The sequence below is a fragment of the Lampetra fluviatilis genome, chromosome 64 (genome assembly GCF_964198595.1).
Source record: "Lampetra fluviatilis chromosome 64, kcLamFluv1.1, whole genome shotgun sequence".
Classification (NCBI taxonomy): Eukaryota; Metazoa; Chordata; class Hyperoartia; order Petromyzontiformes; family Petromyzontidae; genus Lampetra; species Lampetra fluviatilis.
Genome location: NC_136338.1, coordinates 2,245,719 through 2,273,074, shown reverse-complemented (window position 1 = coordinate 2,273,074; position 27,356 = coordinate 2,245,719). Strand labels below are relative to the sequence as shown.

General features: G+C 54.6%; 1 protein-coding gene across 1 annotated transcript in view; it reads left to right on the top strand.

Annotated features, from left to right (window-relative positions):
* The window catches only part of LOC144951879 (SH3 and multiple ankyrin repeat domains protein 3-like), a 125,165-nt gene that overhangs the window by 45,365 nt on the left and 52,444 nt on the right, over window positions 1-27,356 (top strand). The window contains exons 4-10 of the mRNA XM_078882228.1: window positions 1,995-2,066; window positions 3,361-3,469; window positions 4,414-4,565; window positions 4,843-5,010; window positions 7,038-7,154; window positions 7,762-7,839; window positions 12,917-12,983. Of these exons, the coding sequence (XP_078738354.1) occupies window positions 1,995-2,066; window positions 3,361-3,469; window positions 4,414-4,565; window positions 4,843-5,010; window positions 7,038-7,154; window positions 7,762-7,839; window positions 12,917-12,983 (763 nt within the window). The remainder of the gene's footprint in view (window positions 1-1,994; window positions 2,067-3,360; window positions 3,470-4,413; window positions 4,566-4,842; window positions 5,011-7,037; window positions 7,155-7,761; window positions 7,840-12,916; window positions 12,984-27,356) is intronic.

Sequence of the window (27,356 nt, the reverse complement as noted above, 5' to 3'; positions counted from 1 at the left end):
GGTCGTATCGGTGGTATCGGTTGGATCGGTTGTATCGGTGGTATCGGTTGTATCGGTGGTATCGGTCGTATCGGTCGTATCGGTGGTATCGGTTGGATCGGTTGTATCGGTCGTATCGGTCGTTTCGGTCGTCTCGCCCGGGCGCTGCAACCGGACGCGACGTTCTCTGTCCCAGCTCGGCTCTTCGACGAACGGCGTTGCGGTCCGTCGGGCGCGGATGGCACCGGTCGTGAACTCGCCCCTCGCCGCGCTCGCACCGCCGACGAGCTCGTGTTTGTCTACGTCCGGCGTCGAGCACGCTCCGTCCACTACCCCGCCCCTCCAAGCGTCGGTGAAGGCCGGCACGGCACGGCACGCGAGTGGGAGGGGGGCCAGCGCCACGCCCGGGGGCCACCTTTGTCTCTCTCTCTCGTTGCACCGGGTACTCGTTTGAGGCCGAGTCGACCTAGGGGGAGGCCTAGGACCGGTTCAGATAATCGTCACCGGCGTTGGCCGTGAGCGTGAATCGCGCGCGCTACGCACGCACACCGGCACACGCTCACGCGCTCAAAAAATCAAAGAAACAATTTCTCCGCTTCGTTCGGGTCGAGAGCGCGCCGAGCGACACGAACGAGACGACGCGCCGGTGGGGGGGGGGGCGGGGGGAGCCATTCCACTCGCGCAGGACGGGGGGACGGCGGGAATCCTCCCGTTGCGGGCGACGAGGAATGGGCTGGGGGGGGGGGGGGGTCACACGGGCCGCTCACGACGGCAGCGTCGGCTCGGCACTCGATTCCGGCGCCGCCGAGTGGCCCTGGGTCCGACTCCCACAGCCCGCCGGTCGTGTGTCGTGACGTGGAAACGCGGGGGGGGGGGGGGGGCGGGCAACCCCCCCCCCCCCAAAACGCGGGGCCCGGGGCAGGTCGCCCCGGGTTAGCCGTGTACCCCCCGGGGGGACGGCTCTGGCGGTGGTGATGACCGCGGCGGTGGCCGACTGATTTCCTTCCTCCTGCCTCTTCCCACCTCCTCCTCCACCACTCCTCGTCTCTCTCCCCCCCCCCCCCCACCCGCTTCGCATTCCTCCGTGCGGATTGGACGCCAGAGATCCGACGGCGCTTGTCATTGACGACGACGACGATGATGGTGTTGATGATGGTGTTGGTTTAACGCGTAGGAGGCTTTCGCGACCAATGTCAACCATAATAGAGCTGTTTTGAGTTAGATCGTGTAAATATATAAATGTGGCGTTCAAATCCCCTCCCACCCCCACCACATCTACGCCTCTATTTAAGGAACGAAACAGGTGGACTTCTCCACAAATCTGGCTGTCGCCTGATGAAGCTGGTTGTAATTCTTGGCGAAACGTCGTACTTCGATTGTAAATGTTGTGGCTTGGCTCTCCAACACACCGGTTAGGGCTTACTAGTAGACTACACTATACACTACACTATTATACACTGCATTATACACTACACTATACACTACACTATACACTACACTATACACTACACTCTACACTACATTATACACTACACTATACACTAGTGCTGTATTAGTGCTCTACTAGTATACTACACTATACACTACACTATACACTACACTATACACTACACTATACACTACTATACATTACATTATACACTACTATACACTACACTTTACACTACACTATACTACTATAGACTACACTATACACTACACTACACACTAGTGCTGTACTAGTGACGAATTGGCCACGTTCTATTTACGTGACAAACCCTTACTAGTTGGCTGTGTCGGGTGGTCTCGGGTTTTAACGACACAACATTTATATGTTTACACGATCTAACCCAAAAAAAAAACCTCTATCATGAATTGGCGTTGATATTTCTCGTGGGAGCTGTTGCCGCCGCTGTTGACGTTGAAGATGCGGCTGTTGTTGTTGTTGTTGTCAGTCGTTGACGCTGACGTTGTTGTTGTTGTTGTCGTCGTCGTTGCTAACCCCCCGGGGCTGGGGGCGACTCTGTCGTTGGCAGTTCCGATACAAGAAGCGAGTTTACAAGCAACTCAACTTGGACGACAAGCAGCTGTCCAAGCTCCACTCGAAGGTGATTCAACGTCGCCCCCCCCCCCCACTCTGCCCCCCATTCATGTGCAGTGCCCCCCCCCCCTTACTAAAGCTATTGCGTGAGTGGGGGGGGAGGGATGGGGGTGGGGGCATCAATACTGAACCCGTGCCCCCTACCACGTTGTTGTTATTGTTATTATACGTTCCTATATTTTTTTTAGCTACGACAAAAATTGATAATTTAATTGTGAGAACCCCAGCCCGTACTGGAGATCTGTGACGAAGAGCTTCATAGCTCATCGGATTTCTCACGCAAATCGCGTTTACACGAAGGGCCAACACTTCTCATAATAATAACAACAACAACAACCTCGCCACCACCTCCACCGCCACCACCTCTCCCAGCACCACCACCGCCATCACCTTCACCACTACTGCTACCGCTACCACCACCACCACCACCTCCACCGCCACCACCTCTCCCAGCACCACCACCGCCATCACCTTCACCACTACTGCCACCACTACAACCACCACCACCACCTCCACCGCCACCACCTCCCCCAAGCACCGCCACCGCCACGCGCCTCGTTAACATCGCACCGGCGCTGCTGAGCAGAGCTCCGTGGCACGTTCCGGCGTTTGATGAATTATAGAGGAGAGCGCAGCATCAGCCACCCACGCTGCACCCCTCCCTCCACCTCCTCCCCCATCCTCCCCCATCCTCCCCCATCCTCCCCGCTCCCTCCTCAGAGGTCGCAAACGGGTTTTGATTCCTTAACCGTACCTGTACCCGGCCGCACCAGGGTCGCAAACGTTAGACCCGACACCACCCGACACAGCCAATTGGTAAGGTTTGTCACGTAAACAGAACATGTCAATTCGTTACGAGTACAGCACTAACCAGTGTGTTGGAGAGTAAACCCACAACATTTACAATTGTAAACCCACACAACATTTACAAAACAATTGTCGAGATCAAACCCACGACCTCCTGCATACCTGGCGAGGTAGTTAACATCTCCTTGCTACCGTGATGATGATGAGTGACGCAAACTCCAAATTTCCAGCAGCAGGCGTCAGGGTCGGGATCGAACCCACGACCTCCTGCATACCAGGCGAGGTAGTTAACATCTCCTAGCCACCGTGATGACGAGAGAGACGCAAACTCCAAATATACAGCAGCAGCAGGCGTCAGGGTCGGGATCGAACCCACGACCTCCTGCGTACCTGGAGAGGTAGTCAACATCTCCGAACCACCGTCCTGGGGGGGAGGGGTGGGGGGGTGGGTGCTGTGTGTTGATGCGGCCGTGTGCCGCCCGTCGTGCGTGCAGGCGAACCTCAAGCGGTGCATGGACTACGTGGCTCACCGCGCCGTCGAGAAGCTCGCCAAGCTCCTGGACAAAGGCCTCGACCCCAACTTCCACGACCCCGACACGGGAGGTGAGGCACGTCAATGGCCGCCGGGAACGCCGCTGACTTGGGCTGCGCGGTTTGGTGCCGTTGGCTCAACGATTTGTGGGTTAGGTCGCGTAAATGTACGAATGTGTCGTTAAACCCGCCGCCGCCCGACGCAGCCAATCGCTAAGGGGTTCATTCTAGATTTGAAGCTTTCGTGACTGCAAGGATTCATAACTCTTAGTTCTTTTGGTAAAGTCACCGTGTAGGTAAAAAATTTAATTAAAATTAATAAAAAATTAAAACAATAAAATCACGACGTTTCGGAGGGCAACACAAGCGTCCGTCTTCAGGTGAAACTGTCACAGCAAAAAATCTGTATCAAGTGAAGAGAAGTCCTAAGAGGCACGACCTTATATACTGGCTAAGGGGGGGGAGGAACCAGGAAGGGCCGAGCGAGAGGAGGAGTTGTGAGATGGTCAGTGCTGCTGCTGGAACTGAGCCTTTGTAATGTAGATGGCATATGTAGATAAGCCAGCTAGGATTAAGCCGCCTTTTGTTATGCTGCTGGGTGGCTAAGGGCTTCGTCGCGTGAACGGAACGTAGCCGATTCGTCACTGGTACAGCACACCGGTTGTGCGTCGGAGAGCAAAGCCGCGGCATTTACAGCCTGAAAGTACGGCGCTTCGCCGGTCATCACAACCCGGCATCATCACCAGAGCTGTGGAGAAACCCCCCTCCTCCTGCTTCGCCGCTTCAGCAAGCTCGTCGTCCTGCACCCGGCGAGCGTCGCGACGTCGATTCCGGTGCACGCGGCCTGGTGCCCCGTCGGCTCCGACGTCGGCGCGATCACGTGCCCCGTTCGGCCGGTCCTCCCGCCACGGCACGCCGAGGCGCCCAACGGCGCCGCACGCATCGCCTCAACGGTGACGGTGGACGCTGGTGGCCGCCCCCCTACCGCCCCCCCTACCCCCCCCCACGTGGTCTAGAGTCGCCTCTGACGGCGGCGGTGGGCCTGGACGGGGCCACGGAGCTCATCAAGGCGCTGAAGAATGGCGGCGCCCACCTGGACTTCCGCTCGCGCGACGGACTCACGGCGCTGCACAAGGCGACGCGCGCCCGCAACCTCGAAGCGCTCTCGGTGACGCACACATACATGTACACATGTACACGCGCACACATGCTCGCAGACGCACCGCACGCACACATGTACACGCACACACACACACGCTCGCAGACGCACGCACGCGCACACATGTACACGCGCGCGCGCCCAGTAGCAGCGTCCTTCACGAGCACAAACACACACCCCCTACTCTTCCACGTGTGACCACAGCCACCGTCGCCCCCACCTCGTGCGGCCACCTTGACCCGCTGAGCTCCGACTGACCTCTCTTGACCCTTGACCCCCTCCCCAGACGTTGCTGGACCTGGGCGCGTCGCCGGACTACGGGGACGCGCGCGGACTCACGCCGCTCTACTACACGGTGCTGGCGGGGGGCGACGCTCGCTGCTGCGAGACGCTGCTGCACGACCACGCCACCGTGGGCAGCAGCGACGAGAGCGGCTGGAACGAGCTCCACCAGGTGGGGAGGCGGGGGGGGCGTGGTGGGGGGGGGGGGCGTGGTGGGGGGGGGGCGTGGGGGGGGGGGCGTGGGGGGGGGGGGGCGTGGGGGAGCGTGGGGCGCCACGGTGGCTAGGAGATGTTAACTACCTCACCTGGTATACAGGAGGTCGTGGGTTCGAGCCCGACCCTGATGCTTGCTGCTGTACATTTTTAATTTGCGTCTCTCATCATCATCACGGTGGCTAGGAGATGTTAACTACCTCGCCTGGTGCACAGGAGGTCGTGGGTTCGAGCCCGACCCTGACGCCTGCTGCTGTATATTTGGAGTTTGCGTCTCTCATCATCATCACGGTGGCTAGGAGATGTTAACTACCTCACCTGGTATACAGGAGGTCGTGGGTTCGAGCCCGACCCTGATGCTTGCTGCTGTACATTTTTAATTTGCGTCTCTCATCATCATCACGGTGGCTAGGAGATGTTAACTACCTCGCCTGGTGCACAGGAGGTCGTGGGTTTGAGCCCGACCCTGACGCCTGCTGCTGTATATTTGGAGTTTGCGTCTTTCATCATCATCACGGTGGCTAGGAGATGTTAACTACCTCGCCTGGTATGCAGGAGGTCGTGGGTTCGAGCCCGACCCTGACGCCTGCTGCTGTATATTTGGAGTCTGCGTGTCTCTCTCATCATCATCACGGTGGCTAGGAGATGTTAACTACCTCGCCTGGTGCACAGGAGGTCGTGGGTTCGAGCCCGACCCTGATGCCTGCTGCTGTATATTTGGAGTTTGCGTCTCTCATCATCATCACGGTGGCTAGGAGATGTTAACTACCTCGCCTGGTGCACAGGAGGTCGTGGGTTTGAGCCCTACCCTGACACCTGCTGCTGTATATTTGGAGTTTGCGTCTTTCATCATCATCACGGTGGCTAGGAGATGTTAACTACCTCGCCTGGTATGCAGGAGGTCGTGGGTTCGAGCCCGACCCTGACGCCTGCTGCTGTATATTTGGAGTTTGTGTCTCTCATCATCATCACGGTGGCTAGGAGATGTTAACTACCTCGCCTGGTATGCAGGAGGTCGTGGGTTTGACCCTGACCCTGACGCCTGTTGCTGTATATTTGGAGTCTGCGTGTCTCTCTCATCATCATCACGGTGGCTAGGAGATGTTAACTACCTTGCCTGGTGTACAGGAGTTCGTGGGTTCGACCACGACCCTGACGCCTGCTGTCTTTATGGATTTTGCGTGTCTCTCTCCCTATCCTCTTGGTCACGTGGATTTTTCTTCCGGTTTTTCCCTCCACAGTTAAAAACACAAGCGCTTCAGAGTATTTGGCCGCTAGGAATTTCCACGACGATAAGCCACTTCGTTGAGGCCATCATTTGTGGTAGCCAGGTCGCTTCTGAAAGAGCGCTACGTAGCTCAGTGGGCCTTACCTAATTAAAAAACAATAAATTTGAATAAAATGAAGAACCCGGCCACCCGATTTCCAGTCCCGCTCACGGCCACCAACACCGAGCGACGATTATTTGAACCGTTCCTGGGCCCCCTACCCCTAAGTCGGCTCAGCCTTAAACCAAAAACCTGGTGCGGTGTGTAAACATCGCCGCCGGGGGGACTAAAGTGGCCGGGCGCGTGGTGAGGGCCCGCCCGCCTCGTCGGTGCGACGTTTTCCTGCCTCAACAGGAGCTCGCTAAGCTGCGCTCGCCCCAACGGCAGAGGTCGCAAACGGGTTTTGATTCCTTACCCGTACCCGTACCCGGGTACCCGGGTACCCGATTGCGACCTCTGGGATGAAGCCATGTTGCAGGCGCGGGTGGGTTGATTCTAGGAACTTGAATTGTGAGAAGAGACAAGACGTTGGGAAATGAGTGACAAACGGTGACTCACCAGTGACTCACGGCCGAACCGTACCCGCACCCGGCCGCACCAGGGTCGCAAACGGGTACCCGTACCCGGCCGGGTACGGGTAGCCGGGTATCGGGTAGGGTACGGGTATCGGGTACCCGGTTGCGACCTCTGCCCAACGGTGTCTGTTTGTCTCTGTCAGGCCTGCAGACACGGGCTCGTGCAACACCTGGAACACCTCTTGTTCTACGGGGCCGACATGAGCACGCAGAATGCGTCTGGCAACACGGCATTGCACATCTGTGCCCTCTACAACCAGGTGAAACTACAGTAAAACATCGGATTGCGAGCAGAATTCGTTCCGGAAACGTGTTTGTAATCCAAAGCACTCGTATATCAGTTGTGATCACGTGACGCTCGGCAAACAAAGCGTATGCACGTACTACTCGTATTGCAAGACCTCGCTGGTTGATCAAATTAAATTTAAAATTTTTGCTCGTCTTGCAAAACACTCGCAGACCAAGTTACTCGCAATCCATGATTTTACTGTATACAACTTTTTTATTTTAATTTTCTTTACCAGGTTAGACCAACTGAGCACACAAGGCCTGGTGATGATGACGACGATGAATTTTCTAAACGTGAAAATGACGATGTAGATCAAGACAGCAATAATTTCACAGTCGATGATGATGACGACGAATCTCGTGGTCGCCATGAGGTCAGCCATAGCTGACCCATAGTTAGGCCTCCTGAGCTATTCGGCTCTTTTTCAGAAGCAACCTTGTTACCAATGATAGGCCAGCGAAGTGGCTTATGACGTGGAAATTTGTCGTAGCAGCCAAATGCTCTAAATCCACGGTGGTTCTAAAAGCAGAAGCAACGAACGGCCACGGCTCACTCGCCGCGTGTCCGTGCTCACGCAGGAGAGCTGTGCTCGGGTGCTGCTCTACCGTGGCGCGAGCAAGGAGATCAAGAACTTCAACAGCCAGACGGCCTTCCAGGTGAACGCACGCTCGTCCCCTCGCTCGCTCTCTCTCTGTCTCGCTCGTCCGCACGCTGTCTCGCTCGTCCGCTCGCTCGCTCTCTCGCTGTCTCGCTCGTCCCCTCGCTCGCTCTCTCTCTGTCTCCCTCGTCCGCACGCTGTCTCGCTCGTCCGCTCGCTCGCTCTCTCGCTGTCTCGCTCGTCCGCACGCTGTCTCGCTCGTCCGCTCGCTCGCTCTCTCTCTGTCTTCCTCGTCCGCACGCTGTCTCGCTCGTCCGCTCGCTCGCTCTCTCGCTGTCTCCCTCGTCCGCACGCTGTCTCGCTCGTCCACTCGCTCTCTGTCTCGCTCGCTCTCTGTCTCCCTCGCTCGCTCTCGCTGTCGCCCTCGTCTGCTCGCACACTCTCTGTCTCGCTCGCTTCCTCGCTCGCTCTCTCTCCGTCTCACTCGTCCACGCTCGCTTTGTCTCGCTCGCTCTCTCGCTCACTCTCTCCCTCGTCCGCGTTCGCTCTGTCTCCCTCCTCCGCTCGCTGTCCCGCTCACTGTCTCGCTGACTCTACGGCCTCCCAGCTAAACGCACGACGCTCCCTCGCTCGCTCTACGCCCGTTTGACGGATCATCAGGCCCAAGGGTTTGTCTCGCCGACGGAACGTAAATTGTCGGATCTAGGCCCAGCGGCCTAACGAATGGAGCCTTTCCGGTCCCAGCGTTTTTATCCAGCAGCGTTCGGCAGATGGCGGCGGGCGGTTAGCGCGGGGGGGGGGGGGGGGAGGGTGGTGCGGAGGGGACGCCGTACAATCGACGAGTTGGAAGTCGAGCGTGGACTGTGCCTCTAAACCAGCTGACGAGGCCTGGTTGACGGCGAGGTGATTTGATGTCTGGCGGCGACGGCCTACCGAGTGTGCTTTTGGGCCCCCTTCGCTTCCGCCACCCACCACCGGACCACCTCATTACCCCAATGCTCTCCACCCACACTCCCTCACTTTTATCTCTCAGGCCCCCAAGCCAAACGTGGCCGTTGCGTTTCAAAATGCAGTAGAATCGGTTCCCCGAGTCATCTTGTCTCACCTCCCGCCTCCTCCTCCCCCGCACATCAACCAGGACGCGCCGGGTACATGCGGCCTGGCGAATGATAGTCGCGTGCGGTTGTTGTTATTGTTGTTATTTTTAGGTTTTTTTTTTGTCCGGTAAAGTCACGTAGGTAAAAAATTACAATAAATAAAAGTAAAATAAAATTAAAATAAAATAAAAATCACGACGTTTCGGAGGCAACACAAGCTTCCGTCTTCAGGTGGAACCGTCACAGCACGCTCGCTGTATTTTATTTTACTTTTATTAATTTTAATTTTTTACCTAAGTGACTTTACCGGAAAAAAAAAACCTAAGAACCTAACAATATGAATCCTTGCAGTCACGAAAGCTTCAAATCTAGAATTAAGTTGTTGTTGTCACCCAACGTTCTGCAGCGGCCAAGGCCTTTGTTGTTGTTGTGTGCAGCCATGAAACAAAAAATCAAATGAATGTATTTAATAAATAAATAAAGTGCTCGGTCGGTTGACTCGACGGAGGCGTTTGCGGTCGCTGGAGCCTCGAGGAGTGAGGCCGATGGTTAGAAATGTTGAGTTTTTTTGTACGCTTTTCGTAGCGCGATTTAATCCGCAAACCTAGATCACGCGAACTCCGCTCCTCACGCAAACTCCGGTGGTCATCCTCGTAGCGGCGGCGGCGGCTTTTGGCGAAGCCGTCGAACAAAGGCGGTGGTCACCGCGCATCGCCCGCCGCTTTCAGATGCGCTCCCGCGGCCGTCTGGAACGCTCTTCCTCCCACCGAAACCTATGCGATTTTTAAATCATCTGGATTGAAAGCTCATTTCTTTAGAACTGCTCTTTGTGTTTCGTTTGTTCTCCTTCCCACCACCGCACCTCCGATTCGTACGCTTGGCTACGTGCGTTGCGCACGAATTTCACGGATATTCCAGAATTAACTGCGTATCAATATTTGTGAAGTGATATCAGAGGCTCGCCGAAGTGGCTGGCCTCTCCAGCTTGTTTTCATCTTCTTGGTTCTTTCGGTAAAGTCACGTAGAAATAAAATAATAAAGATAAAACATAATAAAATAATTCTCACGACGTTTCGGCCACAACGCAAGCAGCCGTCTTCAGGTGGAGAACAGGTCTGCCAAGGAGACAGACCTGCTTGCGTTGTGGCCGAAACGTCGTGAGAATTATTTTGTTTTATTTTTATTATTTTATTTCTACGTGACTTTACCGATAGAACCAAGAAAATTAATCCCTGCAGTCACGAAAGCTTTAAATCGAAAAAGCTTGTTTTCACTTTCGCACTTGGCCTTGCCGTGTGCAGCGTGAGCGAGCGTGCGTAGGCCAGGGCGTGTGATGTGGGGGATGATGTTAAATAATTCATGGAGAGCGACGCAGCGGATTGACAATCGGAGCCGGAGGGTGTCGCTCGCTTGCTTGCTCTCACTGCCTGCCGACACATCAATGCGTGAGGGGGGGGGGGAGGTTGTAGTGGAACTGCAGTGGTTGGTGACCTGGGTTCGATCCCTGGCTGCGTGTCCAGTGGAGGGATCTCAATTGAGGCCTTCCCTGCGTCAATGAACTATGATGTGAGGACTCCCCTAGGTCGACTCAGCCTGAAATGAGGACCCAGTGAGCGACTCCCCTAGGTCAACTCAGCCTGAAATTAGGACCCAGTGAGGGACTCCTCTAGGTCGACTCAGCCTGAAATGAGGACCCAGTGAGGGACTCCCCGAGGTAGACTCAGCCTGAAAGGAAGACCCAGTGAGGGACTCCCCGAGGTAGACTCAGCCTGAAAGGAAGACCCTGTGAGGGACTCCTCTAGGTCGACTCAGCCTGAAACGAGGACCCAGTGAGGGACTCCCCTAGGTCGACTCAGCCTGAAAGGAGGACCCAGTGAGGGACTCCCCTAGGTCGACTCAGCCTGAAATGAGGATCCAGTGAGGGACTCCCCTAGGTCGACTCAGCCTGAAACGAGGACCCAGTGAGGGACTCCCCTAGGTCGACTCAGCCTGAAACGAGGACCCAGTGAGGGACTCCCCTAGGTCGACTCAGCCTGAAACGAGGACCCAGTGAGGGACTCCCCTAGGTCGACTCAGCCTGAAACGAGGACCCAGTGAGGGACTCCTCTAGGTCGACTCAGCCTGAAACGAGGACCCAGTGAGGGACTCCTCTAGGTCGACTCAGCCTGAAACGAGGACCCAGTGAGGGACTCCCCTAGGTCGACTCAGCCTGAAACGAGGACCCAGTGAGGGACTCCCTTAGGTCGACTCAGCCTGAAACGAGGACCCAGTGAGGGACTCCCCTAGGTCGACTCAGCCTGAAACGAGGACCCAGTGAGGGACTCCTCTAGGTCGACTCAGCCTGAAACGAGGACCCAGTGAGGGACTCCTCTAGGTCGACTCAGCCTGAAACGAGGACCCAGTGAGGGACTCCCCTAGGTCGACTCAGCCTGAAACGAGGACCCAGTGAGGGACTCCCTTAGGTCGACTCAGCCTGAAACGAGGACCCAGTGAGGGACTCCCCTAGGTCGACTCAGCCTGAAACGAGGACCCAGTGAGGGACTCCTCTAGGTCGACTCAGCCTGAAACGAGGACCCAGTGAGGGACTCCTCTAGGTCGACTCAGCCTGAAACGAGGACTCAGTGAGCCAAGATACTCGATGAGACCTTTCCAGATCAAGATTTTACGTTAAATTCGGAAAAATCTATCTATCATCATCACGATTAGATGTTACCTCTGGAGTTGTGAGTGGACATGAGCAAGCATTTTCGAATGAAGGCCTGCAATGTGTACCTGGCTGTGGTGGCAAACATCGGCACTGGGGAGACAAAGGTGGCCGGGCGTGGTGTTAGCCACCCCCTCGTGTGTCCCTAACTAAACTGAACTATACGCTTTGGTTCTTTCGGTAAAGTCACACAAGCGTCCGTCATCAGATGGGAAAGTTTTCCCACCTGATGATGAACGCTTGTGTTGCGCCCCGAAACGTCGCGATTTATTTTATTTTCTACCCACGTGACTTTACCGAAAGAACCATAGAGTATGGATTCCTGCAGTCACGAAAGCTTCAAATCGAGATTAAACTCAACTAACAAACTACTTCTGTTTCACCAGTTAAGGCGACCTGGCCATCACGAATGGTAGCTCGGTGAAGTGAGATCATCATCGTCGTCGCCGCGTGGACATTCATAGCGGCAGCCGAACACTCTAAAAAGCAGCGTCGGTTCTAAATGTGGAGGGGGAAACCGGAGGACCCGGAGATAAATCCACGCGACCACGGGGAGAGAGAGAGACACGCCAACTCCACATGATCAGGGATCGGGATCGAACCCACGACCTCCTGCGTAGCGGGCGAGGAAGTTAACATCTTGACGGTGGTGCAGCGGTTAACGCTACACTGCACTACGAACCCGGCGACCCGGGTTCGATTCCCGCTCGCGGCCAACACCGGTGACGATTATCTGAACCGGTCCTGGGCCTCCCCTAGGTCGACTCGGCCTCAAACGAGTGCCTGGTGCGGTGTGTAGTAAACATCGCCACTGGGGGAGACAAAGGCGGCCGGGCGTGGTGCTGGCCACCCACCCCCTCGTGCGCCGTGCCGGCCTTCATAGGCGCTGCCACTTGCTAACAGCGCTCGCCCCAACAGTCTAGTTTACACAACAAAGGCTCATTCCTAACAGCATGCTTCAACCGCACCGAACCTCACAAAAATAATATCCAGGTGCCTACCTTGGCTCCTCCCACCCTCAACCAGTATATATACAAATATTGTGTTCTTGGAATTTCTCTCACTTGATACAGCTATCGTGCTGTGACGGTTCCACCTGAAGACGGAAGCTTGTGTTGCCTCCGAAACGTCGTGATTTTTATTTTATTTTCATTTTACTTTTATTAATTTTATTTTTTACCTACGTGACTTTACCGAAAAAACCTAAGAATATGAATCCTTGCAGTCACGAAAGCTTCAAATCTAGAAGTCTGTTACAGGCTACACGGGGGACCTCCGTAGGCACGCCTGGTGTGTAAGTGGCTCTGCCGTCTTGTTGTGCGCGTGGTCTCCAGGTGGCGATCGTGGCTGGGAACTTTGACCTCGCCGAGCTGGTGAGGAGCCACAAGGACACCGATGTGGGTGAGTGGGGGGGGAGGTGGGGGGGGAGGTGGTGAGAGGGGGGGTGAGAGGGGGGGGGGGAGTGGTGAGAGGGGGGGTGAGAGGGGGGGGGGAGTGGTGAGAGGGGGGGTGAGAGGGGGGGGGGGGAGTGGTGAGTGGGGGGTTGAAAGGGGGGGGGGTGGAGGCGTCGACGTGGAACGTGAAGGGCTCCGGTGGGCGATGTCCACGGCACGAGGTCGTCCGGACGGGCGGACGGGGGGCGGCTTCCTTCTTCGAGAGCTCAAATCTCGTGTTGCGGGAAGGGAAAGAGACCGCTTGGGAAAAAACTACTGAGAGGGAGAGAGGGAGAGGGATAGGGTGAGGGAGGGAGAGGGTGAGAGGGAGGGGGTGAGGGAGGAAGAGGGTGAGGGAGGGAGAGGGTGAGAGGGAGGGGGTGAGGGAGGAAGAGGGTGAGGGGGCGAGGGAGGAAGAGGGTGAGGGGGCGAGGGAGGAAGAGGGAGGGAGAGGGTGAGCGAGGGTGAGGGAGGGTGAGGGAGGGAGAGGGGGAGGGAGGGGGTGAGGGGGCGAGGGAGGTGGTGAGGGAGGGTGAGGGGGTGAGGGAGGGAGAAGGGGAGGGAGGGGGGAGGTAGGGAAGAAGGAAGGGAGGGAGGGAGCGGGGAAGGGAGGAGGCGAGGGAGGGATGGAGGGAGAGGACGAGGAAGGGAGGGAGGGAGGGAGCGGGGGAGGGAGGGCAGCAGGGAGTGGGCGGGCGGGGCGATGTGCGCAGTGAGAGAAGCGAGGGAGACGACACGTGTCACGGGGGGGGGGGAGAGACAGATACACCGTGAGATACGTACGGAGGAGCGGGTGGGTGGAGGTGGAGGTGGAAGTTGGGGGGAGGGAGGGTAGCGCTTCAAAAAGAGGGATACATCACCGGGGAGAGTCCGTGCGCGCGTGTGAGCGCGTCAGACCGAGAAATAGCACCGGGGCAGCACAGGCGGGGACCACGTGATGTGCACGCACTTCACGGCAGAGCAGAGACGCATTTCCCCGGGGTATCATCGTTTCAAGCTCTGCCCCGGTCCCCTGGAGACCGCTGGACGGAGGTGATTCGCTGTTGCGAAGCGGACAAAAAAATGTGAAATGTAACAAACGAAAAAAATAACGAGGTCGTCGTGGGAGTTGGCGCGTGGCGGAGGTTCGCGGTGCGGATGCGGCGGCCGCCCCGGTGAACGCTGGCGGTGTGTGCGTCGTGACGGCCGGTGTGGAATCGGAGCTACGGCGGCGACAGATTCAGGCGGTTGAGCAACGGATGAAACGCGACGGGAGTAGCGGAGCGGCGGACCCTCGCCGCGATGTCCCCCACGCTGTGTGTGGATTCGGGTGTTGCGCGTCGTTTGGGGCTCCATGGTGGCTAGGAGATGTTGACTACCTCGCCTGGTGTGCAGGAGGTCGTGGGTTCGATCTTGACCCTGTGACGCCTGCTGCTGTATATTTGGAGTTTGCGTGTTTCTCTCTCACAGTGGTGAGATGTTGACTACCTCGCCTGGTATGCAGGAGGTCGTGGGTTCTATCTCGACCCTGACGCCTGCTGCTGTATATTTGCAGATTGCGTCTCTCATCATCATCACGGTGGCTAGGAGATGTCTGACTACCTCGCCTGGTATGCAGGAGGTCGTGGGTTCGATCTTGATCCTGTGACGCCTGCTGCTGTATATTTGGAGTTTGCGTGTCTCTCTGTCACAGTGGTGAGATGTTGACTACCTCGCCTGGTGTCCAGGAGGTCGTGGGTTCGATCTCGATCCTGTGACGCCTGCTGCTGTATATTTGGAGTTTGCTTGTTTCTCTCTCATCATCATCACGGTGGCACGTACAAGTTGTGAGACTCGGCGAGGATTTCCGTGGGTGAACAAGCGGAATAATGATGATGATGATGATGCTATTCTATCGATTAAAACGCGCCATGGCAGGAGTGCGTCGAGCAAGTTGAAGTTGGAGAGATTTTCGCCAAATCTTCAATTTTTTTAATTTGCCACTGGAAGTTTAACACGCAGGCTTTCGCGACCAACATTATTCATAATCAACGTTTTTGGGTTTAGCGAATTGTCCGTTGATGCTGGATGCAATTACCAGCGAAACGTCGTACTCAAAAATTGTAAATGTTGTGGTTTCACGCTTTCATAACACACCGGTGGGCTTAAAGCAGTGAACTATTTTGTCTTTTGTCAACGTGACACTTTTTTACTGATTGGCCGTGTCGGGTGGTGGAGGATTGCCACTGGAAGTTACTGCAAAGCAGAAGAAGCAGCAGCAGCAAAAAAAAACGATCTCACAAAAAAAGTCACAAAGTCAGGGGGAGCATCGGACGCAGCGATAGAAATCCGCCAACATCGTGACTTTCGATATTGTCTCCGCGATACACTTGACATCGTGCCAGCCTTACTGGGGGTGGGGTGCTCGCTAACGGCACCTACGGCCGTAATTCCGTACGGGTCCACGGGAAACAATTTGCGCTGGTGGCAGCGATCCAACGCATCGAGCCTTTTATTAATGGATCCCATCAGGGAGGGCGGGGCGGAGAAACTTGTAATCGTGGTACATCTACATGTGTGTGTATGTGTGTGGTATGGATGGGTTTAGTGGGGGAGCGGTAGTGTAGCAGCGGTCAGCACTACGCTGCGCTACGAACCCGGCGACCCGAGTTCGATTCCCGCTCACGGACAATATCGGTGACGAATATCTTAACCGGTCCCGGGCCTCCCCTAGGTCGACTCGGCCTAAAATGAGTACCTGGTGCCGTGCGTAAACGTCGCCACTGGGGGAGACAAAGGCGACCGGGCGTGGTGCTGGCCACCCACCCCCTCGTGTGCCGTGCCGGCCTTCATAGGTGCTGCTACTCGCTAACGGCACTTGCCCCATCAGTCTATAAAGGCTACACGGGGGGATCTTTGTCTTTGGGATGAGGCTTAGGATTTCAACACTTGGGATTTCCGAATTTTAAGCACATTTTCCGCAGCTTTTCGTGGATTTCCGCGCGTCATTCACGCGATGCGGTAATTGACCGCGTCTCCGTGCCGGCACGCAAGTGTTTGCGACGTCACGCCTGCCCAGTCGTCGTGACCCCCCGCGTTGTCCGAGCTCCGGCGTGACGCTGATAGCGAGAAGAAAAGGGCCATCGCCTGACAACGTCAACACACGCGGCGTTGTAATTATCGCCGATTTTGTTGAGTTGTTGTTAATTGTGCTTGTGCACCATTACCCATAGACTCACAGACTCACACTGAGACCCGTAGACTCACACAGATACCCATAGACTCACACAGAGACCCATAGACTCACACAGAGACCCATAGACTCACACAGAGACCCACAGACACACACAGAGACCCACAGACTCACACAGAGACCCACAGACTCACACAGAGACCCATAGACTCACACTCAGACCCGTAGACTCACACAGAGACCCATAGACTCACACAGAGACCTATAGACTCACACAGTGACCCATAGACTCGCACAGAGACCCACAGACTCACACAGAGACCCCTAGACACACACAGAGACCCACAGACTCACACAGAGACCCACAGACTCACACAGAGACCATAGACTCACACAGAGACCCATAGACACACACAGAGACCCATAGACTCACACAGAGACCCATAGACTCACACAGAGACCCACAGACTCACACAGACCCACAGACTCACACAGAGACTCATAGACTCACACAGAGACCCATAGACTCACACAGACCCACAGACTCACACAGAGACTCATAGACTCACACAGAGACCCATAGACTCACACAGTGACTCATAGACTCACACAGAGACTCACATACTCACACAGAGACCCACAGACTTACACAGAGACCCACAGACTCACACAGAGACCCACGGACTCACACAGAGACCCACAGACTCACACAGAGACCCATAGACTCACACAGAGACCCGTAGACTCACACAGAGACCCATAGACTCACACAGAGACCCACAGACTCACACAGACACAGACCCACAGACTCACACAGAGACCCATAGTTTTGTTGTCATTCCCCCGCACCTCCGATTAGCATGGTTGGCTACGTACGGTGTGAACGAAGTTCAACATACGTACGTGCATTGCCAAGGCAGCAACGTCACCCGATGATTTGATTTGTCTGGTTCTGATGCGCACAGCGGTGGTGTTGGCTCACTGTGGGCCCTCGGAATACATTGCCTTTGTGCGTGTCAAATGGCTGCTATAAATGTCCACGCGATAAGCCACTTCGTTGAGCTATCATTTGTGGCCAGGTCGCTTCTGAAAACGAATCTAATAGCTCAGTGGGTGCTGTGGGGCTTTACCTGGTAATATAAAGTGAGTTATGTGTTTTTTTTTAAATCATGATTTGCTTACTTTGTACTCCTATCGTTTTGTTTTTTTGTTGTAACTTTCTGACCTGCCCCTAGTGAACGTCTGTGGTGAAAATGAGCTTCATAGCCCATCGGATTTCTCCAGGATAAATAAAGATCCTGATTTCGTATACCATGGACAAGCTACGTAATAGTTTGTTTGTAAAATGATGAAACTTAATTGACTAATTACAATTATGTTCGACAGTGTTAAAAGATAATCTTGGTTCTTTCGGTAAAGTCACGTAGAAGGGAAATAATAAAATAATAAACAATACAATTTTCACAGCAATATTTTTTTTTGCTGTGGTCTTCACACCTGATGATGATTGCTTGTGTTGCAATCGAAACGTCGTGAGAATTGAATCGTTTTATTTTTATTATTTTATTATTTCCCTTCTACGTGACCTTACCAAAAGAACCAAGGATATGAATCCCTGCAGTCACGAAAGCTTTAAATAGTGTTAATAGAGTTAGGAGATAATAAAATAATAAAAATAAAACATAATAAAATAATTCTCACGACGTTTCGGCCACAACGCAAGCAGCGTCCTCAGGTGAAGAACAGGTCTGTCGGAAAGACTGAGGATGGCTGCTTGCGTTGTGGCCGGAACGTCGTGAGAATTTTATTTTATTATGTTTTCTTTTTATTTTATTTTTATTTCCCTTCTACGTGACTTTACCGAAAGAACCAAGAAGATGAATCCCTGCAGTCACGAAAGCTTTAAATCGAGAGTTAGGAGACTTGTTTTTCATTGATAAGGATCTGAGTTAGATCTGGCATTTGGGTTCACTCATGTTTCGTTCATGATGCCGCGCAGGAAGGGGGATGGGGCCTTGCGTTGCTTGGGGAGCTATCGTTTTTGCCGAGTTTGCTCGTGCCTTTTTGCGTTTGTTGGATTTGTTTTTGTCCTGATTGCTTATATTTGTTTTCGCTTTTGCCATTTTGGTGACCCACTGTTGAAAATGAGGCTCTAACCTCGTCTCGCACAGTAAAACAAAATCACCTTGAGCATATGCCAAGCACCACCTCTGCTGATACAATATGAACCCGGTGTTATTGTAGTAATAATAATAATTGTAATGTACTTTATAACGCTCACGATATTTCACGGATGTAAATGGTCGTGATTCTGTGGTGCGGAGCCAAGCTTAGTGTCACTCAAAAGCCAGGCACTGGAGGTGGGGCCTTTAGGAAAGAGGTGGGCCTGTAGGAAAAAGATGGGCCTTTAGGGTAGAGATGGGCCTTTAGGGCAGAGATGGCCCTTTAGCAAAGAGTTGGGTCTTTAGGGCAGAGATGGGCCTTTAGGAAAGAGATGGGCCTTTAGCAAGAGATGGGCCGTTAGGACTAAGATGGGCCTTTAGCAAAGAGATGGGCCTGTAGGAAAAAGATGGGCCTTCATGGCAGAGAAGGGCCTTTAGCAAAGAGATGGGCCTTTAGCAAATTGATGGGCCTTGAACAAAGAGAAGGGCCTTTAGCAAACACATGGGCCTTTAGCAAAGAGATGGACCTTTAGCAAAGAGATGGACCTTTCGGAAAGAGATGGGGCCTTTAAGTGTCTCTTAAAAGTCGGTGTGGATTGAACAGCGGAACAATGATGGCCGCATTCCAGACGGCGGCGGCTGCCGCAGAGAAATGTCACCCGGCAGTGACCATGGCCGGCCCGTCGCGTAGGAGAGGAAGAGGAGGGGGATGTTTTGAGTGGCGCCTCTGCTGCTGTGGAGAAGGGTGACAGGAGGGAAGGAGAGGATACGGTGGACAACCAAGAGTAGAGGAGGGACCACATGGTGGTGGCGGTGGCAAGTCGACGCAAGTCGTGCCACGCTCTCTTGTTTGTTGCCGTGGGGTCAGGTCTCGGTGCCGCAGAAAATCACGAGCGTGTCGGTGTAAATGATTATCGGATAATTTATTATGCGCAGGATTATAATTTTTGTACGTTTCTTCGTGTATGCGCAAGTGGCGTGTCACCCAGTGCCACGCGGTGAGAAAAACGCGGGATCTGACGTCATAAGGGAGTGACGTCACTTCCGGCGACGGCACATTTGCGGGTCGATCCGAAACGGAACGTTTTTCGGGTCATTTCGAAATTTCGCATCTCTGCTCCGATTCCTGGAATTATTTTTTTTTATTGTCAGATGAATCTCGAGATGGAAGAACCCATCACTCGTGGACGGATTTCCAAGATCTTGCAGGTTGCCTGCTCGCTACTCCTTAACCGAGGCTCAAGATTCATTTTCAGCAGGGTCTTGCTTTGGGGGCGTTCGCCCACTGAGTAAATCTGACATTGATAAGAAATGATCCAGTTGGCGCGTCACTGCGGCCAGCACACGCAGCTAGTTTTGCAACTTTTCATCTTTCAGCGTTTTCAATCATCCCACGTCCCACCGACCCCTCCCCTGATATGAGCTGATCAGTTTCCTGGCTGCGTACACACTCGCGCGCGCATGGGTCGCACGTGTGCGCTGCGTGTTCGTGTACGCGCGCGGGTTTGTTTATGTCGTACGCGCTACAACACCGACGCTGCACACACACACGCACGCGCGCGCGCGTGCGCGTGTCCTTCCACTCGTCCATCCGTTTGTCCGTCCGCGTAACGGCGAGCCACCAACCCCCCCCGCCCCCCTCCCGAGCAGTGAGGGATTATGGGTAGGCTCCGCGACTGACTGCTATGAGCCGGGGAATCGGCCGCTCCTGGAGGGAAGGATTCGTGGAGCGAGCGAGCGAGCGCGGGAGAGAGAGAGCGAGTGGCGGGGGGGGGAGGATGGCAATGCTTTTTTGAAATTAAAATGCAACGCCGATCGCTCGGACGAAGAGCAGAGAGGGAGCAGCGAGCGAGCGGCTCGCGAGCAGCCGCCGTCGCCACGGACGCGGCGGCAGTAGCCGTAAACATGTCGGCTTCGAGAAATTAAATCGAGAACCGGGGGGGGGTGAGAGAGAGAGGGGGGGGGGGAAATTCGGCCAACACGCGTGTGCGCTCGTCGCATGCAGCGGCTGCAGCCCGAGGAGGAGGAGGGGGAGGAGGAGGAGGAGGAAGACACGGGGTTGTGTGCACGCGCGCTCGCATGTGTACGTGCGTGTGCGCGTGCGTCTGTGCCAAGGCCGCACTGGGAGTGAGGTTGCCACCTGCATCGGGGATCACGACCATGGGATGTCCGTGTTCCACCAAGCGCACAGGTTCGATTCCCGCTCTCGCTCGGCGTGTTTGCGGCGGTGGTGGCGAGGGGTTGGAAGAGAGGGTGCTCTCGAAAAGCTCTCGCTCTGTCGCTCGCTTCGCTTCGCTCGCTCGCTCGTTTGATCGCTCGTCTCGTTTGGTCGTCTGCGAGCGTTTTTATTCTGGGATTCAGTCCACTGCGACCCCCCCTCTTCCCCATCTCTTCCTCTTCCTCCACTCGACCTCATTCGCTGTCAATCACAAATGCACCGCCGCCGCCGCCGTCATCGCCGTCGTCACGATCTCTCCCGAACACCTTAGACTCCACCTTCACACTCTCTCCTCCACTGCAGCTCTCTCTCTCTCTCCATATCCCTCCTGCTGCTGCTGCTGCTGCCTCATCATCATCATCTCCCTTCCATCCCTCTGCACCATCTCCCTCTCCTTACCGCCTCTCACTCCCTCCCTCCCTCTCTCGCTCTCTCTCTCCCCCCTCTCTGTAATCTATCCTCGAACGCATTCCCTCACTCCACATCCTCATCCTCTTTCAATTGCCCCGTCTCTCTCTCTCTCCTTCTTCTCAACGTGTCTCCCTCCTTCCACCCCCCACCCACCCCCCATTGCCGAGCCCTGCTTCGAGCGCGCCAGTGCAGCGAGCGGTGAGTAGATGGGGAGGGAGGAGGGAGTCGCAGCTGAGTTCCACGTCTCCGGAGACTCACGTGACAATCGGCTCGGTGCCTCTCGTTTATTAGCATTCGAAGAGCGTGTTCCGGTGGTGACGCACGTGTGCGCGCGCGTAGGTGTGCGTGCGTGCGTGCATAGGTGTGTGTGCGTGCGTGCGTAGGTGTGCGTGCTTCGGTGTGTGTGTGTGCGTAGGTGTGCGTGCGTAGGTGTGCGTGCGTGCGCGCGCGCGTAGGTGTGCGTGTGTGCATAGGTGTGCGTGTGTGTGCGCGTAGGTGTGCGTGCTTCGGTGTGCGTGTGTGCGTGCATGCTTCGGTGTGCGTGCTTTGGTGTGCGTGCGCGCGTAGGTTTGCGTGCATGCGTGCGTAGGTGTGTGCGTGCATAGGTGTGCGTGTGTGCGTGCGTAGGTGTGCGTGCGTAGGTGTGCGTGCATAGGTGTGCGTGCATAGGTGTGCGTGCGCGCGTAGGTGTGCGTGCGTAGGTGTGCGTGCGTAGGTGTGCGTGTGTGCGTGCGTAGGTGTGCGTGCGTAGGTGTGCGTGTGTGCGTGCGTAGGTGTGCGCGCGTAGGTGTGTGTGCGTGCGTAGGTGTGCGTGCTTAGGTGTGCGTGCGTCCGTAGGTGTGCGTGCGTGCGTAGGTGTGCGTGCGTAGGTGTGCGTGCGTGCGTAGGTGTGCGTGCGTAGGTGTGCGTGCGTGCGTATGTTTGGGGCGGGGGGGCGGTAGTGTAGCGGTTAGCGCACCACGCTACGAACCCCGCTTACGGCCACCACCAGTGACGATTTTTCGAACCGATCCTGGGCCTCCCCTAGGTCCCCTAGGTCGACTCGGCCTCAAACGAGTACTACCTGGTGCGGTGTGTAAACATCGTCACTGGGGAGACAAAGGCGGCCGGGCCGTGGTTGCTGGCCACCCACCCTCTCGTGTGCTGCTGCTGCTCGCTAACTGCACTTGCCCCTACAGTCTGTTACAGGCTACGCGGGGGATCTTTGTCTTCGTTGTGCGTGTATGCTTACACACGTGTCCATGCACGTGTGTGCGTGTGTGCACGTGTGTGCACGTGTGTGCATGTGTGTGCATGCGTGTGCGTATATGCAACATGCTTGCTTTTGTGCATGCGCATGTGCGCTACGGCAATGTGTGTGTGTGCTACTGCTATGTGTGTGTGTGTATGTGTGTGCGTGCGTAACAGTGGCAAATATTACGAACCGATCCCGGACTCGGACGCGTGCCTGGTGCGGTGTGCAGTAGTGACCGTGAGAAAATGTGGGGGAGACAAAGGCGGCCGAGCGCGGTGCTGGCAAACCCCCACCCCTTCGTGCGCCCATGCCTGCCCTTCCTCGGTGCTCGCTAACAGCACTTGCCCCAACAGACTGTTGAGGCTACACGGGGGATATTTGTCTTTGGATGGTGGGGTGGGTGAGGAGAGGAGTTGCGTGTGTGTGTGTGTGTGTCCACCGTAGCAGTGACACCCCACGACTTGAAGCATGACCCTGGGTGGTCTCACGGGCCAAGCGATGGTGCCAGGGCGCTCCCTCCTCGCACCCCCCCCCCCGCGTCCTCAGCGCCGGCTGCTCCTGCCGCTACTTAGTTGTCGCTGCCCAGGCCGCCGTGTGTTCGCTCTGCCGGGGGGCGTCGTGGTGCTTGAACGGCGAGTGTTCTGTGCCCGCGGGTGGGTGCCGCTCCCTCTCGCTCCATCTCGCTCTCGCTCACTCACTCTCTCACTCTCCCCTCTCTCTCTCTCTCGCTCGCTCTCTCTCGATCTCTCTCACACTCTCACTCACTCTCTCTCACACTCACTCACTCTCTCTCTCGCTCTCTCTCTCTCTCTCTCGCTCTCTCTCGTGGAAACCCGCTCGGGGTTACATTTTTGGACGACTCGCGGGCGAGTCCCGGAGGGTTGGTGTTTGGGGGGTGGTGCGTGTGTCGCGGTAGTTGGCACAGTAGGAAGGGGCACAGGCGGTGCATCTACCGGTCTTCTCAGTCAGTCGACCCGTGGCACCTGCAGGGTCTGTCCCGTGACCTCCTGCACCTAGCCTGGCACAGTAGGGGGTACAGCTGGTGGTGCATCTACCGATCATTCAGTCAGACGACCCGTGGCACCTGCTGGGTCTGTCCCGTGACCTCCTGCACCTAGCCTGGCACAGTAGGGGGTACAGCTGGTGGTGCATCTACCGGTCATTCAGTCAGACGACCCGTGGCACCTGCTGGGTCTGCCCCGTGACCTCCTGCACCTAGCCTGGCACAGTAGGAGGTACAGCTGGTGGTGCATCTACCGGTCTTCTCAGTCAGTCGACCCGTGGCACCTGCAGGGTCTGTCCCGTGACCTCCTGCACCTAGCCTGGCACAGTAGGGGGTACAGCTGGTGGTGCATCTTCCGTTCATTCAGTCAGACGACCCGTGGCACCTGCTGGGTCTGCCCCGTGACCTCCTGCACCTAGCCTGGCACAGTAGGAGGTACAGCTGGTGGTGCATCTACCGGTCTTCTCAGGCAGACGACCCGTGGCACCTGCTGGGTCTGCCCCGTGACCTCCTGCACCTAGCCTGGCACAGTAGGAGGTACAGCTGGTGGTGCATCTACCGGTCTTCTCAGTCAGTCGACCCGTGGCACCTGCAGGGTCTGTCCCGTGACCTCCTGCACCTAGCCTGGCACAGTAGGGGGTACAGCTGGTGGTGCATCTACCGGTCATTCAGTCAGACGACCCGTGGCACCTGCTGTGTCTGTCCCGTGACCTCCTGCACCTAGCCTGGCACAGTAGGGGGTACAGCTGGTGGTGCATCTACCGGTCATTTCAGTCAGTCGACCCGTGGCACTTGCTGGGTCTGCCCCGTGACCTCCTGCACCTAGCCTGGCACAGTAGGGGGTACAGCTGGTGGTGCATCTACCGGTCATTCAGTCAGACGACCCGTGGCACCTGCTGGGTCTGCCCCGTGACCTCCTGCACCTAGCCTGGCACAGTAGGAGGTACAGCTGGTGGTGCATCTACCGGTCTTCTCAGTCAGTCGACCCGTGGCACCTGCAGGGTCTGTCCCGTGACCTCCTGCACCTAGCCTGGCACAGTAGGGGGTACAGCTGGTGGTGCATATACTGGTCATTTCAGTCAGTCGACCCGTGGCACTTGCTGGGTCTGTCCCGTGACCTCCTGCACCTAGCCTGGCACAGTAGGGGGTACAGCTGGTGGTGCATCTACCGGTCATTCAGTCAGACGACCCGTGGCACCTGCTGGGTCTGCCCCGTGACCTCCTGCACCTAGCCTGGCACAGTAGGAGGTACAGCTGGTGGTGCATCTACCGGTCTTCTCAGGCAGTCGACCCGTGGCACCTGCTGGGTCTGCCTCGTGACCTCCTGCACCTAGCCTGGCACAGTAGGGGGTACAGCTGGTGGTGCATTTACCGGTCATCTTAAGTCGACCCGTGGCACCTGCTGGGTCTGCCCCGTGACCTTCTGCACCTAGCCTGGCACAGTAGGGGATACAGCTGGTGGTGCATCTACCGGTCATCTCGGTCAGTCGACCCGTGGCACCTGCCACGGGTCGGATCAAAGTATGAAAAATAAGAATTGTTTTTTACCGCTTTCTGGCAATAAAACAGGAGTTGTGAAAAGATGTTCAAACACCAAATAGAAATCTTTTGCAAGGAGTCAAAAGTCTGCATTAACCCCATAGTGTTTATTGGGTTCTTTTCGGTTTTTAGTGTTTTTTGGGTATTTTTTTAGTTTTTAGTGTTTTTTGGCTATATTTTTCAGTTTTTAGTGGTTTTGGGGTATTTTCGCCTGTTTTTTTTAGTGTTTTTGGGGTTTTTTCCGGTTTTTGGGTATTTTTTCAGTTATTAGTGATTTTTGAGTATTTTTTAGTTTTTAGTGGTTGACACTGGTGGTGAGACTAGGCCCTAAAGAAGGCCGCTGTCTCTGCTGTAGGCCACTCAGTGTCAAAGTCAATGCCCATAGATTATTATCAGAGCCACGTGTTTGCATGTGCACCACAGGTACTGTGTGGGGCTAATGCGGTAACTTGATTCCTTTGTAAAAGGTTTCACCTATTTGGTGTTTGAACATCTGAACAGAACTCCTGTTTTATTGGCAGAAAGCGTAAAACCTCTTCTTGTTTTTAAATCCTTTATATTAAGTTCGCTTGCTTGCTTAGGACCGTGCCAATCTTTCGGTCGTTTTTTAACCCACTTCCCGTGATCCAATCGAGCTGACATTTTCCACACAGACTCGTTGTGCGTGACAATTTATTTTCGTGAAATTTTTTTTCCAAAATTTGACACTTTTTAGGACCATAGGTGGCAGCCATCTCAAGCCAGAGGACGAGAGGACTCTAGCCGCCACGCATATAAAGGATTTATAGTGAAAAACTTTGTTTTTACGGGTTATACTTATTTCATACTTTGATGATGGCAAAAAGGTCCCGTGTTGTAGCTGCTCACCCCGAGTTGTTAATTTTCTGAGTGCATTCTCCTTGTACTGCTCTCTGTCTCTGCTGTAGGCCAATTAGTTTCAAAGTCAATGCCCCCATGTGTTGTTATCAGAGCCATGTTATGTTTGCATGTTCACAAGTACCAGTGTGTGTGTGTGTGTGGTTAATGGGGTAACTCGATTGCTTGATTTGGTGTTTGACCATCTCAACACCTGTTTCATTGCCAGAAAGGGTAAAACGCCGATTCGGATTTTTCGTAAAAATAACTTTTATTTCATTTTTTTTTTACGTGAGAATATATGTGAGGGAGATGTGAGTCTTGTCTTTTTTTTTTGCTGTCAAAAACCTGGCAACGTTGGTCATGAAAGCATAACTTTTTTCGATTTAAAGCTTTCGTGACTGCAGGGATTCATGTTCTTGGTTCTTTCGGTAAACTCACGTAGAAGGGAAATAATAAAATAATAAAAAATAAAACATAATAAAATACAATTTTCACGACGTTTAGGCCACAATGCAAGCAGCCGTCCTTGCGTTTTATTTTTATTATTAAATTTTTTCCCTTCTACGTGACTTTACCGAAAGAACCAAGAAGACATGACTTTTTTTATTAACTATATATTATTAACTATATAGTTGCAAATTTTATATATATTTTAAAAAACCTTAATTTCCTCAGCGGCTTTTACCCAATCCGCAAATATGACGTCGCGAGAATGACGTCACTAGCGTTAGACGACACTCTCCTCAGTTTTTTCCCGCCAAAAGTGACCCATCATCGCGTGCCATTCGCCACAATAACGGTAGTAGCAAAGATTTGTGTTGTTGTTGTTTTCATTATTTTGATGATGCGCTTTACTGGCGAGAACCTTGCTGAGTCTTAATTTTCTTTTTAAAATACCTCAACGCGCCCCGTCAATAACACTGTGTGTGGCCTTAGAAGAATAAAGTTGATGAAAAAATAGCGACGTTTCAGGCAACGGCCCTCCTTCAGAGCACACAGAGGCCGCAGAGCTCGAGTCACGGGAGCCCCTGAGACTTTGTGAGGGGAGGGGTCCTGCGTTGAGGGATGTTTTATTTTCCCGCCAAAATTGACGTCGTTTCAATTATCAAGGTTCCACACGTGCTTACTTACAAAATTACTTGGCGCGCGAGCAATTAAAGCCATTAAAACGTAATAGTTTTTAAATTCTAAAGAATGAAAAAAAGTTAAATCTGACCTAAACAAAATCAGAAAATACTCATGGATACTGTGCTCACAACTTCGTGATTTGTACGGCTACTATGAACCCCCTGAGAGATGCATCTAACCCCAGGGCTCGCACGCAGTACATCAGCAGTGCAGTTCTAAGTGTCTCTGACATGGCCATTGTGAACCTTCTGGGAGTGAGAGACACCCAGACCCAGGGCTTGAACCCAGGACTTTAGCAGTGCTGGGTTAGTGTTTCTGACACGGCCAATGTGATCCCCCTTAGCGAGAGAGACACCCAGGGCTTGAACCCAGGATTTTGGCAGTGATGAGTTAGTGTATCTGACACGACCATTGTGATCCCCCTTAGCGAGAGAGACACCCAGGGCTTGAACCCAGGATTTTTGCATTGTGCACTTAATTTCTCTGACCGCCGATGTGAGCCCCCTGAGAGAGACACCCAGACCCAGGGTTTGAACCCAGGACTTTAGCAGTGCTGGACCCCCCCCCCCCGCCCGCCTCCACTCACCCCGAGCCCCCCTATCCTCTCCCCCGCCAACCCACAGCGACAGTGCACGCT